The 19746-nt window shown below is 39.5% G+C and overlaps 1 protein-coding gene across 5 annotated transcripts in view; it reads left to right on the top strand.

Moving 5' to 3' along the window:
- Positions 1-19380, top strand: part of Ccdc138 (coiled-coil domain containing 138) — a 76960-nt gene extending 57580 nt beyond the window's left edge. For 3 of the 5 annotated variants that reach the window (XM_076832925.2, XM_076832924.2, XM_076832923.2), the window contains 2 exons: positions 16694-16832; positions 18888-19380. In XM_076832925.2, coding sequence (XP_076689040.1) covers positions 16694-16832; positions 18888-19053 — 305 coding nt within the window. In that variant the 3' untranslated portion in view covers positions 19054-19380. The remainder of the gene's footprint in view (positions 1-16693; positions 16833-18887) is intronic. The other 2 variants (XM_076832927.1, XM_076832926.2) reach the window with 2 other exon arrangements.
- Positions 19381-19746: the final 366 nt, after the last annotated feature.

Genomic DNA, 19746 nt, shown 5'->3' with positions numbered 1-19746 from the left:
CCGCCGAATCCTGTTGCATCTCTTCCAACATGTCCACATTTTTATCACCATTTTTTAGCTGGACGATTGCAACAGTCTCCTGAAGAGAGGTGCTGGCACAGCTCAAGCCCAGAGGGAGTTGCTGTCACTACCGGAGCTGTGGGATGTCTAAGCAGCCCACACCAGCTCTTGATTTTGGTTTCGTATCATAATGTATAGTTTTTCTTCACTTCTTGATTTCAGTTCTTTTAGCCATATGAAAAACTGTAAACTTTCTTGTGTACAGTTCACATGAATCATGTCTCGGGATCTGAAAGAAGATGAGTAGCTCCAGATTTCAATCAATGTTTGTAATTCTCTTTGTAGATTGTATACTTATCTATGAACCTAAATTTTCAGTCTTAAGAAGAATCTATGTATCTGAGATTGAGATACTCTCACACAGAACATACAATGCATGTGACTCAGTGAACTATATTTAGACCATACTTTGGTTAGACAACTGTGATGAAGGTAATGAGCTTTGTTACTATACTTGTACTGCGTGTTTATGTGCAAAGGGCCATAATCATTGTCTCTTAATGCTCCACTGCTAGGATATACCACCTTTCATTTTCTGTTAGCAGGACATTCCTAGGATTTTATTTGTTAATCTGAATTTTGTTGCTCTCATGGTTCATTTTAATAGTGTACTGTCAAGGCACTGATGTGTGAGCTTTTCAACTGTGCTTATGGATTAAAAAAGCAAATGAATGCAAAGCTGTGTTTTTATATTTTTAATGCCAAATAACTTTATCTGTATTTGGAATAAGGCCTGTCTTCATTTGGGGAGCCTCTGAATTTTATAGAGACTTTTTATAAAAGACAAGCTATTTGAAAGGCCACAAGTTAACATTTTTTTTAATGGTGTTCAAAACATTACAAAGCTCTTGACATATCATCTTTCATACATTTGATTCAAGTGGGTTATGAACTCCCATTTTTACCCCAAATACAAATTGCAGAATCACATCGGTTACACATTCACATTTTTACATAATGCCATATTAGTGACTGTTGTATTCTGCTGCCTTTCCTATCCCCTACTATCCCCCCTCCCCTCCCCTCCCATCTTCCCTCTCTACCTCATCTGCTGTTGTTCAATTCTCTCCCTTGTTTTCCCCCCCCCTTTCCCCTCACAACCTCTTATATGTAATTTTGTGTAACATTGAGGGTCTCCTTCCATTTCCATACAGTTTCCCTTCTCTCTCCCTTTCCCTCCCACCACTCGTCTCTGTTTAATCTTTTCCTCATGCTCTTCCTCCCTGCTCTGTTCTTAGTTGCTCTCCTTATATCAAAGGAGACATTTGACATTTGTTTTTTAAGGATTGGCTAGCTTCACTTAGCATAATCTGCTCTAATGCCATCCATTTCCCTGCAAATTCCATGATTTTGTCATTTTTTAGTGCTGCATAATACTCCATTGTGTATAAATGCCACTTTTTTTTATCCATTCATCTATTGAAGGGCATCTAGATTGGTTCCACAGTCTAGCTATTGTGAATTGTGCTGCTATGATCATTGATGTGGCAGTATCCCTATAGTACGCTCTTTTAAGGTCCTCAGGGAATAGTCCGAGAAGGGCAATAGCTGGGTCAAATGGTGGTTCCATTCCCAGCTTTCCCAGGAATGTCCATACTGCTTTCCAAATTGGCCGCACCAATTTGCAGTCCCACCAGCAATGTATAAGTGTATCCTTTTCCCCACATCCTCGCCAGCACTTATTGTTGTTTGACTTCCTAATGGATGCCAATCTTACTGGAGTGAGATGGTATCTTAGGGTGGTTTTGATTTGCATTTCTCTGACTGCTAGAGATGGTGAACATTTTTTCATGTACTTGTTGATTGATTGTATGTCCTCCTCTGAGAATTGTCTGTTCATGTCCTTGGCCCATTTGTTGATTGGGTTATTTGTTATCTTATTGTTTAATTTTTTGAGTTCTTTGTATACTCTGGATATTAGGGCTCTATCTGAAGTGTGAGGAGTAAAGATTTGTTCCCAGGATATAGGCTCCCTATTTACCTCTCTTAGTGTTTCTCTTGCTGAGAAAAAACTTTTTAGTTTAAGTAAGTCCCATTTGTTTATTCTTGTTACTATTAACTCTTGGGCTATGGACGTCCTATTAAGGAATTTGGAGCCCGACCCCACAATATGTAGATCGGAGCCAACTTTTTCTTCTATCAGGCGCAGAGTCTCTGATTTGATATCAAGCTCTTTGATCCATTTTGAGTTAACTTTTGTGCATGGCGAGAGAAAGGGGTTCAACTTCATTTTGTTGCATGTGGAATTCCAGTTTTCCCAGCACCATTTGTTGAAGATGCTATCCTTCCTCCATTGTATGCTTTTGGCCCCTTTATCAAATATAAGAAAGTTATAATTTTGTGGATTGGTCTCTGTGTCCTCTATTCTGTACTATTGGTCCACCCGCCTGTTTTGGTACCAGTACCATGCTGTTTTTGTTACTATTGCTTTGTAGTACAGTTTGAAATCTGGTATCGCTACACCTCCAGATTCACACTTCCTGCTTAGAGTTGCTTTTGCTATTCTGGGTCTTTTGTTTTTCCATATGAATTTTATGATTGCTTTATCTATTTCTACAAGAAATGCCTTTGGGATTTTGATTGGCATTGCATTAAACCTGTAGAGAACTTTGGGTAATATCGCCATTTTGATGATGTTAGTTCTGCCTATCCATGAACAGGGTATATTTTCCCATCTTCTAAGATCTTCTTCTATTTCTCTCTTTAGGGTTCTGTAGTTTTCATTGTATAAATCTTCCACCTCTTTTGTTAAGTTGATTCCCAAGTATTTTTTTTTTTTTTGAGAATATTGTGAATGGAGTGGTTTTCCTTATTTCCATTTCAGAAGATTTTTGCTGATATACAGGAATGCCTTTGATTTATGCGTGTTGATTTATATCTTGCCACTTTGCTGAATTCATTTATTAGTTCTAGTAGTTTCTTTGTAGACCCTTTTGGATCTTCTAGGTATAGAATCATGTCAGCCGCAAATAGTGATAATGTAAGTTCTTCTTTTCCTATTTTTATGCCTTTAATTTCTTTTGTCTGTCTAATTGCTCTGGCTAGTATTTCAAGAACTAAATTGAATAGAAGTGGTGAGAGAGGGCATCCCTGTCTTGTTCCAGATTTTAGAGGGAATGCCTTCAGTTTTTCTCCATTTAGAATGATGCTAGCCTGAGGCTTAGCATAGATAGCTTTTACAATGTTGAGGTAAGTTCCTGTTATCCCTAGTTTTTTTTGTGTTTTGAACATAAAGGGATGCTGTACTTTGTCGAATGCTTTTTCTGCATCTATCGAGATGATCATATGGTTCTTATCTTTAAGCCTATTGATGTGGTGAATAACGTTTATTGGTTTCCGTATATTGAACCAGCCTTGCATCCCAGGGATGAATCCTACTTAATCATGGTGCACAATTTTTTTGATATGCTTTTGTATTCGATTCGCCAGGATTTTATTGAGAATTTTTGCATCTAAGTTCATTAGAGATATTGGTCTGTAGTTTTCTTTCTTTGAAGTGTCTTTGTCTGGTTTCGGGATCAGGGTAATGTTGGCCTCATAGAATGAATTTGGAAGAGCTCCTTCTTTTTCTATTTCTTGAAATAGCTTGAAAAGTATTGGTATTAATTCTTCTTTGAAGGTTTTGTAAAACTCCGCTGTATACCCATCCGGTCCAGGGCTTTTCTTGGTTGGTAGTCTTTTGATGGCTTCTTCTATTTCTTCCTTTGTTATTGGTCTGTTTAAATTGTGTGTATCCTCCCAATTCAGTCTGGGCAAATCATATGACTTAAGAAATTTATCGATATCTTCACTATCTTCTATTTTATTGGAATATAGGGTTTCAAAATACTTTCTAATTATCTTCTGTATTTCTGTAGTGTCTGTTGTGATATTGCCTTTTTCATCCCATATGTTAGTAATTTGAGTTCTCTCTCTTCTTCTCTTCGTTAGCATGGCTGAGGGTCTGTCAATCTTATTTATTTTTTCAAAGAACCAACTTTTAGTTTTTCAATGGTTTTTTTTTTTTGTTTCAATTTTGTTGATTTCCGCTCTGATTTTAATTATTTCTTGTCTTCTACTAAATTTGCTGTTGTTTTGCTCTTCCTTTTCTAGGGTTTTGAGATGTAGTATGAGTTCATTTATTTGTTGTTCTTTTCTTTTTTTGAGGAATGAACTCCAGGAAATGAATTTCCCTCTTAAAACTGCTTTCATTGTGTCCCATAGATTCCGGTATGTTGTGTCTATATTGTCGTTTATCTCTAAGAATTTTTTTATTTCCTCCTTTATGTCTTCTGTAACCCATTGATCATTCAATAACATATTGTTTATTTTCCAGGTAATGCAGGATTTTTTCTTCCTTCTTTTATCATTGATTTCCAGTTTCATTCCATTATGATCAGATAAGATGCATGGTATTATCTCCACCCCTTTATATTTACTAAGGGTTGCCCTATGGCATATTATATGGTCTATCTTTGAGTAAGATCCATGTGCTACTGAGAAGAACGTGTATCCACTTGATGATGGTTGATATATTCTATATATGTCGGTTAAGTCTAGGTTATTGATTGCGTTATTGAGTTCTATAGTTTCTTTATTCAGCTTTTGTCTAGAGGATCTGTCTAATGGCGAGAGTGGTGTGTTGAAGTCCCCCATAATTATTGTGTTGTGGTCTATTTGACTCTTGAACTTGAGGAGAGTTTGTTTGATGAACGTTGCAGCACCATTGTTTGGTGCATAGAAATTGATAATTGTTGTGTCTTATTGGTGAATGGTTCCTTTTAACAGTATATAGTGTCCTTCTTTATCCCTTTTTATTAACTTAGGTTTGAAGTTGATTTTATTTGATATGAATATGGCCACTCCTGCTTGCTTCCGAGGGCCATGTGAGTGGTATGATTTTTCCCAACCTTTCACCTTCAGCCTGTGTATGTCTTTTCCTATCATATGAGTCTCCTGAAGGCAGCATATTGTTGGATCTGTTTTTTTAATCCAGGTTACTAGCCTATGTCTCTTGATTGGTGAATTTAAGCCATTAACATTTAAGGTTACTATTGAAATATGGTTTGTACTTCCAGTCATGTTTATTTATTTATTTTAGTTTGGCTAGTTTTTCCTCTTTGGTTATTTTTCTCCCCCTTTACTGAGATACTTCCCACTGTTAGTTTTGGGTTCTGTTTTTCAATTCCTCTTCTTGTAGTATTTTGCTCAAAATGCTTTGCAGTGCTGGTTTTCTGGCTGCGAATTCTTTCAACTTTTGTTTATCATGAAATATTTTAATTTCATTGTCAAATCTGAAGCTTAATTTTGCTGGATACAGTATTCTTGGTTGGAATCCATTATTTTTCAGTGTTTGAAATACGTTGTTCCAGGATCTTCTCGCTTTCAAAGTCTGTGATGAAAAATCAGCCGTTAAACTAATTGATTTACCCCTGAATGTAATCTCCCTCCTTTCTCTCGTAGCTTTTAATATTCTCTCCTTGTTCTGTATGTTGGATATCTTCATAATTATGTGTCTTGGAGTTGGTCTATTACGGTTTTGAATGTTTGGGGTCCTGTAGGCTTCCAGGATTTGGCAATCCATTCCATCTTTCATATCTGGGAAGTTTTCTAGGATTATTTCATTCAATAGATTGTTCATTCCTTTGGTTTGAACCTCTATGCCTTCTTCTATTCCAATGACTCTCAAGTTTGTTTTTTTTTTATGAATCCCATATCTCTTGGATAGATTGATTGTGAGATGTAAGCATCCTTTCTGTGTTGACTATATTCTTTTCAAGTTGATAAACTTTGTCTTTATTATCTGATGTTCTGACTTCTACTTGATCTAGTCTATTTGTAATATTCTCGTTTGAGTTTTTAATTTGGTTTATGGTTTCCTGCATTTCTAGGATTACTGTTTGATTTTTTTTTAGGATCTCTATCTCCTGGTAGAGTTCCTTCTTTGCAATTTGAATTTCCTTTGCAATTTGTTTTCAAAGTATTCTTTCATTGTTTCGACTTGCTGTCTCATGACTTCTCTAAGATTCCATTCCATCTGAGTCAGGTATGCCTTGAGTTCTTTCTCTGTCCATTTTTCTGATGCCTCTAGGTTCTCCTATAGATTTAGCTTGTCCTGCATTGTTTGTAATCCTTTTTTCCCTTGTTTTTTCATGTTGTTCACGTTACTTTCCAGCTCTGTTTAACTGCTGTGTTTCTGTTTTCTCCTATAAATTTGTTTTGGTTTTGTATATCTCTGTGGTCTCTCCTTTGTGGTGGGAGACTATGCCTAGAAATGTTGGGCTTTATTGTACTTTAAGGCTGATTCACTCAATTCATAAAAGGCTTCTGGATTCTGTATGTGTATAGTGATCTGTTGTTTGGTCTTAGGACTTTAGGTTAGGTGCTATGATGGTATGAGGGTTAGTATGTCTTGGCTACTTTGGAAGATTGCTCTACTGAAGGGGGATATTAACAGGTGATTGGATCAGGGTGTTTGGTAGTAGCTAGGTATTTAGGAGCCCTATAGACAGCCTCTAAACATTCACCTATTTGCATTTAGACAATTACACTTAATGGAAGATGTAATGCTAGGAATGAAAGTTGGGGGGTAGGGGAAGGAAGGTGCTCTTAAAAGGAAAGAAGCAGAGAGAGAGAGATAGATTAGAGGAGAATGGAAAGATCAATAAAACTTGAAATGGGAAAGAAAGAAAGAAGGAAAGGGGGAGAAAAGAAAAAAGAGAGAGAAAAAAAATTGAAGTATTAGAGATCCATTTTCTTCTCTTCTAGTACGCGGAGCTATGCCCTCCGAGCCGAGATTCTGCCCTCTATGTGCCGACAGCAATCCCTGTAAGGCGGCTCCTGGGAGTCTCTCTTTTTTTTTTTTTTAATTTTTTTATTTTTTTTAAATTTTTTTAAAATTAATTTTTATTGTAGGTTGTTCAAAACATTACATAGTTCTTGATATATCATATTTCACACTTTGATTCAAGTGGGATATGAACTCCCATTTTTACCCCGTGTACAGATTGCAGAATCACATCAGTTGCACATCCATTGATTTACATATTGCCATTCTGGTGTCTGTTGTATTCTGCTGCCCTTCCTATCCTCTACTATCCCGCCTCCCCCCTCCCCTCTTCTCTGTCTACCCCCTTTACTGTAATTCATTTCTCCCCCTTATATTTTTTCCCTTTCCCCTCACTTCCTCTTGTATGTAATTTTGTATTCCCCTGAGGGTCTCCTTCCATTTCCATGCAATTTCCCTTCTCTCTCCCTTTCCCTCCCACCTCTCATCCCTGTTTAATGTTAATCTTCTTCTCATGCTCTTCGTCCCTACTCTGTTCTTAGTTACTCTCCTTATATCAAAGAAGACATTTGGCATTTGTTTTTAAGGGATTAGCTAGCTTCAGTTAGCATAATCTGCTCTAATGCCATCCATTTCCCTCCAAATTCTATGATTTTGTCATTTCTTAATGCAGAGTAATACTCCATTGTGTATAAATGCCACATTTTTTTTATCCATTCGTCTATTGAAGGGCATCTAGGTTGGTTCCACAGTCTTGCTATTGTGAATTGTGCTGCTATGAACATGGATGTAGCAGTGTCCCTATAGTGTGCTCTTTTTAGGTCTTTAGGGAATAGACCGAGTAGTGGAATAGCTGGAACAAATGGTGGTTCCATTCCGAGCTTTCCAAGAAATCTCCATACTGCTTTCCAAATTGGCCGCACCAATTTGCAGTCCCACCAGCAATGTACAAGAGTACCCTTTTCCCCACATCCTCGCCAGCACTTGTTGCTGTTTGACTTCCTAATGGCTGCCAATCTTACTGGAGTGAGATGGTATCTTAGGGTGGTTTTGATTTGCATTTCTCTGACTGCTAGAGATGGTGAGCATTTTTTCATATACTTGTTGATTGATTGTATGTCCTCCTCTGAGAAATTTCTGTTCAGGTCCTTGGCCCATTTGTTGATTGGGTTATTCGTTATCTCATTGTCTAATTTTTTTAGTTCTTTGTATATTCTGGATATTAGGGCTCTGTCTGAAGTGTGAGGAGTAAAGATTTGTTCCCAGGACGTAGGCTCCCTATTTACCTCTCTTATTGTTTCTTTTGCTGAGAAAAAACTTTTTAGTTTGAGTAAGTCCCATTTGTTGATTCTAGTTATTAACTGTTGTGCTATGGGTGTCCTATTGAGGAATTTGGAGCCCGACCCCACAGTATGTAGATCATAGCCAACTTTTTCTTCTATCAGATGCCATGTCTCTGATTTGATATCAAGTTCCTTGATCCACTTTGAGTTAACTTTTGTGCATGGCGAGAGAAAGGGATTCAGTTTCATTTTGTTGCATATGGATTTCCAGTTTTCCCAACACCATTTGTTGAAGATGCTATCCTTCTTCCATTGCATGCTTTTAGCTTCTTTATCGAATATAAGATAGTTGTAGTTTTGTGGATTGGTTTCTGTGTCCTCTATTCTGTACCATTGGTCCACCCGCCTGTTTTGGTACCAGTACCATGCTGTTTTTGTTACTATTGCTCTGTAGTATAGTTTGAAGTCTGGTATAGCTATACCGTCTGATTCACACTTCCTGCTTAGAATTGTTTTTGCTATTTTGGGTCTTTTATTTTTCCATATGAATTTCATGATTGCTTTCTCTATTTCTACAAGAAATGCCGTTGGGATTTTGATTGGCATTGCATTAAACCTATAGAGAACTTTTGGTAATATCGCCATTTTGATGATGTTACTTCTACCTATCCATGAACAGGGTATATTTTTCCATCTTCTAAGATCTTCTTCTATTTCTCTCTTTAGGGTTCTGTAGTTTTCATTGTATAAGTCTTTCACCTCTTTTGTTAGGTTGATTCCCAAGTATTTTATTTTCTTTGAGGATATTGTGAATGGGGTGGTTGTCCTCATTTCCATTTCAGAGGATTTGTCGCTGATACACAGGAATGCCTTTGATTTATGCGTGTTGATTTTATAGCCTGCCACTTTGCTGAATTCATTTATTAGCTCTAATAGTTTCTTTGTAGACCCTTTTGGGTCTGCTAGGTATAGAATCATGTCATCTGCAAATAGTGATAATTTGAGTTCTTCTTTTCCTGTTTTTATGCCTTTAATTTCTTTCATCTGTCTAATTGCTCTGTCCAGTGATTCGAGAACTATGTTGAACAGAAGTGGTGAGAGAGGGCATCCCTGTCTTGTTTCAGATTTTAGAGGGAATGCCTTCAGTTTTTCTCCATTCAGAATGATGCTAGCCTGAGGCTTAGCATAGATTGCTTTTACAATATTGAGGTATGTTCCTGTTATCCCTAGTTTTTCTAGAATTTTGAACATAAAGGGATGCTGTACTTTATCGAATGCTTTTTCCGCATCTATCGAGATGATCATATGGTTCTTATTTTTAAGCCTATTGATGTGGTGAATAACATTTATTGATTTCCGTATATTGAACCAACCTTACATCCCAGGGATGAATCCTACCTGATCATGGTGCACAATTTTTTTGATATGTTTTTGTATCCGGTTCGCCAGCAGTTTATTGAGGATTTTTGCATCTAGGTTCATTAGAGATATTGGTCTGTAGTTTTCTTTCTTTGAAGTGTCTTTGTCTGGTTTAGGAATCAGGGTGATGTTGGCCTCATAGAATGAATTTGGAAGTTCTCCCTCTTTTTCTATTTCCTGAAATAGCTTGAAAAGTATTGGTATTAGTTCCTCTTTAAAGGTTTTGTAAAACTCTGCTGTATACCCATCCGGTCCTGGTCTTTTCTTAGTTGGTAGTTTTTTGATGGTATCTTCTATTTCCTCAATTGATATTGGTCTGTTTAGGTTGTCAATATCCTCCTGACTCAATCTGGGCAAATCATATGACTTAAGAAATTTATCGATGCCTTCACTATCTTCTATTTTATTGGAGTATAAGGATTCAAAATAGTTTCTGATAATCTTCTGTATTTCTGAAGTGTCTGTTGTGATATTGCCTTTTTCATCCTGTATGCTGGTAATTTGAGTTCTCTCTCTTCTTCTCTTCGTTAGCGTGGCTAAGGGTCTGTCGATTTTATTTATTTTTTCAAAGAACCAACTTTTAGTTTTGTCAATTTTTTCAATTGTTTCTTTCGTTTCGATTTCATTAATTTCAGCTCTGATTTTAATTATTTCTTGTCTTCTACTTCTTTTGCTGTTGTTTTGCTCTTCTTTTTCTAGGATTTTGAGTTGAAGTATTAGATCATTTATTTGTTGGTTTTTTCTTTTTTTAAGGAATGAACTCCAAGCAATAAATTTTCCTCTTAGAACTGCTTTCAGTGTGTCCCATAGATTCCGATATGTTGTGTCTGTGTTTTCATTTATCTCTAAGAATTTTTTAATTTCCTCCTTGATGTCTTCTATAACCCATTGATCATTCAGTAACCTATTGTTCATTCTCCAAGTGATGCATGATTTTTCCTTACTTCTTTTATCGTTAATTTTCAATTTCATTCCATTATGATCAGATAAGATGCATGGTATTATCTCTACTCCTTTATATTGTCTAAGAGTTGCCCTGTGACATAATATATGATCTATTTTTGAGAAGGATCCATGTGCTGCTGAGAAAAAAGTGTAACTGCTTGATGTTGGGTGGTATATTCTATATACGTCAATTAAGTCTAGGTTATTAATTGTGTTATTGAGCTCTATAGTTTCCTTATTCAACTTCTGTTTGGAAGATCTGTCCAGTGGTGAGAGAGGTGTGTTGAAGTCTCCCATGATTATTGTATGGTGGTCTTTTAGACTCTTGAACTTGAGAAGAGTTTGTTTGATGAACATAGCCGCACCATTGTTTGGGCATATATATTTATGATTGTTATGTCTTGTTGGTGTATGGTTCCCTTGAGCAGTATGTAGTGTCCCTCTTTATCCCTTTTGATTAACTTTGGCTTGAAATCTATTTTATTTGATATGAGTATGGACACTCCTGCTTGCTTCCGAAGTCCATATGAGTGATATGATTTTTCCCAACCTTTCACCTTCAGTCTATGTATGTCTTTTCCTATCAAATGCGTCTCCTGAAGGCAGCATATTGTTGGGTCTTGTTTTTTGATCCATTCTACTAGCCTGTGTCTCTTAATTGGTGAGTTTAAGCCATTAACATTTAGGGTTATTATTGAGATATGGGTTGTTCTTCCAGCCATATTTGTTTACTTATGTTACTAAACATGGTTTGTTTTCCTCTTTGATTATTCCCTCCCCCTTTACTGTACTACCTCCCGCTGTTGGTTTTCATTGATATTTTCCATTTCCTCTTCCTGTAATATTTTGCCGAGGATGTTTAGAAGAGATGGTTTTCTAGCTGCAAATTCTTTTAACTTTTGTTTATCATGGAAGGTTTTAATTTCATCTTCCATTCTGAAGCTTAATTTCGCAGAATACACAATTCTTGGTTGGAACCCATTTTCTTTCAGTGTTTGAAATATGTTATTCCAGGATCTTCTAGCTTTGACAGTCTGTGTTGAAAGATCAGCTGTTATCCTGATTTGTTTACCCCTAAATGTAATCTGCTTCCTTTCTCTTGTAGCTTTTAAGATTCTCTCCTTATTGTGTATGTTGGGCATCTTCATTATAATGTGTCTAGGTGTGGATCTCTTATGATTTTGCACATTTGGCGTCCTGTAGGCTTCTAGGATTTGGGATTCTGTCTCATTCTTCAAGTCTGGGAAGTTTTCTCGTATTATTTCGTTGAATAGATTGCTCATTCCTTTGGTTTGGACCTCAATACCTTCCTGTATCCCAATGACTCTTAAGTTTGGTCTCTTTATGTTATCCCATGTTTCTTGAATGTTCTGCTCATGGTTTCTTAACAGCTTTGCTGAGCTGTCTATGTTCTTCTCCAGTTGAAATACTTTGTCTTCATTGTCTGATGTTCTATCTTCTAAGTGTTCTACTCTGCTGGTAGTATTCTCAATTGAGTTTTTAAGTTGGTTTATTGTTTCCTGCATTTCCAGGATTTCTGTTTGTTTGTTTTTTATAACCTCTATCTCCCTGTATAATTGATCTTTTGCTTCTTGGGTTTGTTTATGTAATTCAATGTCGAAGTGGTCGAAGTGGTCTTTCATTGTCTGATTTTGCTGTCTAATGTCTTCCTTGAGACTCCAGATCATCTGAAGCATGTATATCCTGAATTCTTTATCTGACATTCCATCTGCTGCAGATATTACCTCTTCTAAAGTTGAGTTGACCTACATTGCTTGTGGTCCTTTCTTTCCTTGTCTTTTCATACTGATCGCTTTTCTTTCTGCTTGGTGAAACTGTTGTGTTATTGATTTTTCCCCCTATATATTTATATTGCTCTTGTATAGCTGCAAAGTCTCCCTCGCAGGCTTTGGCGGTGGTTCTGCCCCTCCTCCAATTGAGGCAATGTGCCTACCACGCCGGGAGGCCGCTGTGCCTGTACTTTCGATGGGCCTGTTCTTTCGGTGGTCACAGGTCCGCCTACCTTGCAGGCGTGAGCAGCGGCTTTGCCCCTCCGCTGGCCGCTAGGCCTGTTCTGTCTGTCGGTTGCAGGTCTGTCTACCTAAAAGTCGCTGGTGGCGGCTCTGCCCCTCCCCCAACCGGGGCGATGTATCTGGCGGGCCACTGGGCCTGTTTTGTCGGTGGTCACGGTTCCGCCTACCTTGCACGCGCGTGGAGCAGCTGTGTCCCTCCGAGAGTTGCTGGGCCTGACCTGCCGGTGGGTGGCAAGTGCACCTACCTTGCAGGCGCGGGGGTGGCTCTGCCGTTCCGCGGGTCACTGGGCCTGATCTGCTGGTGAGTCGCAGGTCTGCCTAACTTGCAGGTGCCCGGCGGCTCTGCCCCTCCCCCAACTGGGGCGGGGCGATGTGTCTGGCCGGCTGCTGGGCCTGTTCTGTCGGTGGTCACGGTTCAGCCTACCTAGCAGGCACGTGGGGCAGCTGTGCCCCTCCGCAGGTTTTTGGGCCTGACCTGCCGGTGGGTCGCAGGTCTGCCTACCTTGTAGGCTCGGGGGGGTGGCTCTGCCGCTCTGTGGATTGCTATGCCTGTTCTGCTGGTGGGTCGCGGGTCCGCCTACCTTGCAGGCGCCCGGCGGCTCTGCCCCTCCCCCAACCGGAGCGATGTGTCTGGCGGTCCACTGGGCCTGTTTTGTCGGTGGTCACGGTTCCGCCTACCTTGCACACACGTGGAGCAGCTGTGTCCCTCCAAGAGTTTCTGGGCCTGACCTGTCGGTGGGTGGCAAGTGCGCCTACCTTGCAGGCCCGGGGGTGGCTCTGCCGCTCCGCGGTTTCTGGGCCTGATCTGCTGGTGAGTCGCAGGTCTGCCTAACTTGCAGGCGCCCGGTGGCTCTGCCCCTCCCCCAACCGGGGCGGGGCGATGTGTCTGTCCGGCCGCTGGGCCTGTTCTGTTGGTGGTCACAGTTCAGCCTACCTAGCAGGCACGTGGGGCAGCTGTGCCCTCTGCAGGTTTTTGGGCCTGACCTGCCAGTGGGTCGCAGGTCTGCCTACCTTGTAGGCTCGGGGGGTGGCTCTGCCGCTCTGTGGATTGCTGTGCCTGTTCTGCTGGTGGGTAGTGGGTCTGCCTACCTTGCAGGCGCCTGGCGGCTCTGCCCCTCCCCCAACTGGAGCGATGTGTCTGGCGGTCCACTGGGCCTGTTTTGTCGGTGGTTACAGTTCCGCCTACCTTGCACACGCGTGGAGCAGCTGTTTCATTAGTGCCTGGGCACACTCTCCTTGTTTGCCTCCCTCAGGCCCTAAGTTTGTAGAGCTTGGGGCTGAGAACCCCCAGCAAATTTGCTTACCTTCTGGTAGCCACGCCCCCGTATCTGGTGCAAGAGACCTCAGTTGTCAGCACTGGTGGGAGCGATAGCTGGGAGTCCTGCGCCGCGCGGCTCCCGCCGGCTCCCGCGCCAGCGCCGCAGCTCCCGCAGGCTCCGGCTGGCTCCCGTGCCACTGCTGCGGCTGCCGCCGGCTCCCGCTGGCTCTAGCGCCACAGCCGCGGCTCTCGTGCCACAGCCGCGGCTCCCGCCGGCTCCCGCGCCGCCCTCGGTCTGGCTATTGCGTTCACAGGAGAGCTGGGAGGGGCCCTTAAGTTTTCCCCGCTGATCTATAGCTGAAAGAGCTGCGATCAGTCAAAAACAGAGATGATGACGTCAGCTCTCCAAGATGGTGGCCGCTGGCTTCCTCTGTGGTCTGACCGATGTGGAGAACCGAATTGGATGGCTTCCTTCCCCATCTCAAGCCCAGAATTCAGCTCTGAGTACAGCATTTGCACAGCTGGCGGGAGCCTGCAGCATCCGTAGCGCTGTATCTTTGCATTGTTATCTTATCGTCGTTTCCCAGCGAGCGCCGCAGACTCTGGCCGCGGGGCGATTTGCTGCATACGCAGCGTGACCCTCCGTGCGGACAAATCTCTCGCGTTTGAGCTCCAGTAGCTGGTCCTTATGCGATGGAAATCCTTCCTCTAGGTTTCGGAGCACCCCAATTTTGCTGGAAATTCCTAACAAGCTAGCTTTTAGCCATTCTACCTTGTCTTTTTCCTGCTCAGTGACGCAGTACACGGGGGTGCTGCCCTCCCTTCGCAGCCATCTTTGGGAGTCTCTCCATCCTGTTAGTCCAGCGCCGTTTCACTTCTCCGGCCCCTCCCCCCTTCCTCCTGCCAGCCAGCCAGCCAGGTCCTGTTCACTGGAGGCGGTTCCCCGAGGATCTGGTTACACTTGCAGCCCCACTGCGTGTCCTATTTCCCGAACGTCTGAGCACTCTCTCTGTCATTCATCTAAGCCCCAGTGCTGTGGAGCGGTGATCTGGGAACCAACAGTTTAATTTTTCCGGACCCCTTTGGTGGGCGCGCCCCCAGAAACTGGCGGCTAAGACCTTGGGTGTCACTGCTGGTCGTAAGGGGAGTTGGGGATCGGGAATCCCCTCTGCTTCCCTACAGACACGCCCCTGGAGAGATTCCCGAGGTTTCCCGGCTGCTTGTATCTGGAGGGGGTGGGAGTCACACACCTGCTAAAGTGGATTCCGCTGGGAAGGAATTCCGTCGGCCGAACTCTGGTGATGTCACCTCTCTGCTATGGCGGGCCCCAGGCTCCTTGCCGGAGTATCCGAAGGGAGGGGTAGGACTGGTCTGTCTCTGGTTGGTTTCAGTTCCCGATTCGCTATTTCATGAAGGCTTGGCTAGAGACCTCTTCCTAGAGTCCCTGCGCCACTCCTGTCGCGGAGTCGTGCGGGCCACAGCTGCTGAGCGGGTGGGCCGGGTGGGCGGCCGAAGGTCGCCGAGTCGCAGGCAGTGCCTGGCGGGTCTGGACCTCTGTGCCACGTGGCGGAGATTCACTCTTCTGGGGCAAACTGTCACCTCCAAAAATCCTACTAATTCCCAGCCGGTCTCTCTTCAGTGGAATTTTGCTAAGAGTTTCTCAGTAGGTAGAATCTAAGCTTATCAATGCGTCTCTCTGACCCTGTTATTGAGGAGGTACTGAAAGCGCTGCCTCCCCGCCCGCCGCCATGTTGGATCTCCAAGTTAACATTTTTGTATAATTTTTTTTTAGTTTCCCTAACAACTAGTGACACCAACTTTACTTAAAAATCAATTTTATACATTATTCTTTAATAAACTCAAATAATAGGGCTTTTATTTTATTTATTTTACTTGTTTATTTATTTTTGGTACTAGGGATTGAACTCAGGGGTGTTGAACCACTAAGCCACATCCTCAGACCTATTTTTGCATTTTTATTTAGAGATAGGTCTCACTGAGTTGTAAGTGCCTCTCCATTGCTGAGGCTGGCTTTGAACTCTGTCCTCCTAATTCAGCCTCCTAGTCAATGGGGTTACAGGCGTGTACCACTACGCCCAGCTCTAACAAGGCTGTAGTTTATATATATAAACCTTTGCATACATCTCTATCAGACATTCTTAGAGATGAGGGTTCTGAATCAAAGAATATACACACGAGATAACAGATTTGCCTAATTCCTACTTTTTTTCCTGAGATTGAATATTTTTCTATTGTTTATTATAAATTATTTGTTTGTGCCCTTTGCTCCTTACTAAAAGTACTAGGTACAGCATTTCTAACTGATTTAAGAGGTCTTTCACAGTTATGGTATCAGTCTTGTGGCAATTGTATTATAAAGGGATCCCCTCTCCCTTCTAAGCTCAGCATTTCCCTTTTGTTTTGCATTTTTTGTTTTCTCGGACTTTGACTTTTAATTTTTTCAATTCAACTGTTTTTTTTAATACATTTAAAATTTTATTTTGACCTGTTTTTCAGTCCTTTCTTCTATGAATCTTGCCCTCTTTTGCTTTTATACTTAAAAAGTTCTTTCCTATCCAGTGATTATATATATTCTCATTAATACTCAGGTTCTTAAATTTATTTGCCACTTCCACAAAACTTCCTGTCACCAGTTATCTAAACTAAATGTGGGATTTCTGCTGAGCTTTGCCTAATGTAGATCTTTGACGTTAGGGAAATAATTTTCTCTTTCTTTTGTGACATTCAGCAAAGGGCCAATGGGTGTTTTAATTTTTCAAATGATAATTTTGTCCCATAGCTTAAGTATAAAAGAATGAAAATCCAAGCTAATATTTATGAGCAAGTTGCGTGGCTCTGTTTTTTTTTTTTTTTTAATTGCCTTTTTAGCTACTTCCTAACAGTAAAGCACTGGTGATTTGTTTTTCAGAATCCTTGCAGCCTTTCCTGGAAGCCTGTAGCAATACTTTATTTTTTCGTACTTGTTCTGTGTTGCTTCGAACCCCTAAGCTTGATCTTCAAATCCTAGAAAAGCTCAGTATTATTCTACAGAAACTTTCTAAAATCAAGTAAGAATTTCTTTAATATTTTTATTGAAAGATATCTCATCATGATCATTAGACATTTCTGGATACTATAGCATTTCAACTTTGATTATTATATCAAAATTTCTGATCCACAGGTATTGAAAATAAAGATTCATGAATATTAATGTGTATCTAAGAGCGTGTATTTAATGATAAACTAGAAAATTAGAGTATTAATCTTAGAACATCTAGTTGTTTCTGAGTTTTGTTCAGCTAAGCAAACTTTAAGTACCACACACAATATATGAAACTAAAAGCAGTTTTTAGCAACCAAATGGTAATATCAGAATAAATAATTGCACACTGGTATTCTATAATACCACAGGTAAAAATAAAAAGATCATAAAATGTATTTTATAATTTATTATTAATGCAGGAATGAGAATGAAGCCAGCAAAAGATTTTAAATGATTTTAGTAAACTGGATTTATATTAGGAAACTATTAGGGCTTCCTGCTACTGATGATTTGGATTTTATTGTGAAAATCAGAGCTTTGTCTTTGTTCTTTCTTCTTTCCTCTAACTTGAACATTGCTATGACCAGTTTTTAAATTATAAATAAAGGACATAGATTTTAAACTATTTTTCTTGAATCTGGTATAGTCTACTGTTTACTTTGAGGCACTTATCTAAACACCCATCTCATCTGTTAATCACACTACTATTGGGATGTTGGCTCACCTTTTCTCTAGGTCTCATCCCCTCATTTATGATATTCATGGTAGAGAACTTGGATATTTTAATCCAGACCTCAGTATACTTAATAGTAAATATAATATAATCTTTAAAATACCTATAGATATATAGTTATATTTGATACCATGCCCATTACACTGTAATAAATTATTAACTGTCACATTAGAACCTTGTTCTCAACTCACCAGATTATTAGTTTTGGTCTAATATCAGAGGAATTTACCAATTTTCTGTCTCCCTTTTTTCACAGACTGTACCATGATTCTCTTTATTTGTAATCAATACATTTTCAATAAGGCCTATGGTGAAATGAAGCTGCATTGACATTACCTATATTTAATTCTTTCTTAATTTCTTAATATATGGGATTTTTAAAAACTAGCTCACCCTGAATGCAGGGGCACATACTGTAATCCCAGCAATTTAGGAGATTGAGGAAGGAGGATTACAAATTAGAGGGTAGCACTGGCAACATAGTGATAACTTATCTCAAAACAAAAATAAAAAGGGATAGGGATGTAGCTCAGAGATACAGCATTTATTTGGGTTCAGTCCCCAGTAACTGCCCACCACCCTGAAAAAAAAAAAAGGTCGTCCCAAAGTTCCAGACATTTTGGGCCCCAAATGTTTTACTCAACATGTTTTATAACTTAGCTTCAATTCACATTTAAAGAAGTAGAACAGAGCCTGAACAAATGTATTGGGAATAGCTGATGTTCAAACAAGGCTTAAAATAAATCTTTAAGACCACAAGGTAAATCCTTTTGTATTAACTGGATGATAGATAAGATTATTTGAAAATTTCTCTCAAGAAGCAAATATACCTAGACAAGGAAATAAGAAATACATTATAAGATAGAATGCTGATTGAAAATGAAATTAATTTCATTTACTGTATTAGCAAATTTAACTTACTATGATAGGACTGTAATCACTATTATTAAGAGGGTGGTTGAAAAGTATTCTAGAGCTAAATCCAAAGGTAAACCAACATCCTGCTGCTTTAAAAGCTAGCTTAAGATGATCAAGTTTTTTGCTCTCTTTTTAGCTCTGGGGAAACAAGATTTCTCATTCTGTAATAGTGAATATAGTATAGTTTTCAGGACTAAAAAATATATTCTTTTTTCCTCTGGTACTTTTTTTTTTTTTACTTCAGGCCTATCTCATAAAAACTGTTTTGTCTGTCTTAGCATCTTAATCCTTTAGTCAGCCATTTTCTCCACTATTTTTTTAAAATGCCATTTCCTTGAATTTACACAAAAGCTGTCTCTCAAAGTCATTATATAGATTTCCTAAGTATGTGTAATTAAATAATATACTCTTTTTTTTTTTTTTTTACAGGAGTAATAAGAAGCTCTTTGAACTTTTTACAATTCACCTGATGCTTCAAGAAATCCAAAGGACAACACATCCTGAACATGCCTTTCTCTGTATTAACCTAAATTCAACTCTGTTCAATTTGGGTTTAACAAAATGCAATTCCTTGGTCTCCAATACAAGCCATTAGACTGGCTTATTTTTATATAAATATTGTGTTGCTTATTTGTAAAAGTGTAAAAATCACTAAAGTAACTAAAATTCTACCAATAAAGTTACCAGTAGCATCATTTATCATGAAAGATAAGTAGAAATTTTTTCAACTTTTTAAATGAAATCTAAATGAATATGGAATTTTTGGAATATTTCAGTTTATCTAAGGTAGTACTGATATACAAGATGGTATTTGCAGAATTTATGACACTTGGAGTTACTTTTTATATAAGTATTTTAGGAAGATTCTTAAAATTATGTGATTGTTTGGAATAAAATTGGTGCTTATGTGGGAATGGTTCAACCATGTTGTCATTTTGTTTTCTTACTTTAGTAGAATACCTCCTTTGGGAAGCAAAAGTACATTTCTTCTTTCTTTTTTTTTTTTTGGTGGTGGTACTAAAGATCTAACCCAGGGCCTCTCACATGTTAGGCAAATGCTGTACCACTGAGCTACACCCCCAGCCCTAAATTTTTTATTAAGTATCTAAAGGATACTTTAGAGAAGGAAGTTTATTTTTTTCAAAATAATTCAATTATTACTAAAATATGTATATATAGTGTAAGACATTTTTAAAAGAACAATAAAAAATAAAAAATACTGCTAGAAATATCTCTTGGTATAACCCCAAATGATCATAGTGGCCAGAGGTGAGGTCTGGGTGAGGTG

Source organism: Callospermophilus lateralis, chromosome 14 (assembly GCF_048772815.1).
Source record: "Callospermophilus lateralis isolate mCalLat2 chromosome 14, mCalLat2.hap1, whole genome shotgun sequence".
Classification (NCBI taxonomy): domain Eukaryota; kingdom Metazoa; phylum Chordata; class Mammalia; order Rodentia; family Sciuridae; genus Callospermophilus; species Callospermophilus lateralis.
The sequence above is the reverse complement of the archived record's forward strand: the minus strand, read 5'-3'. Positions and strand labels throughout refer to the sequence as shown.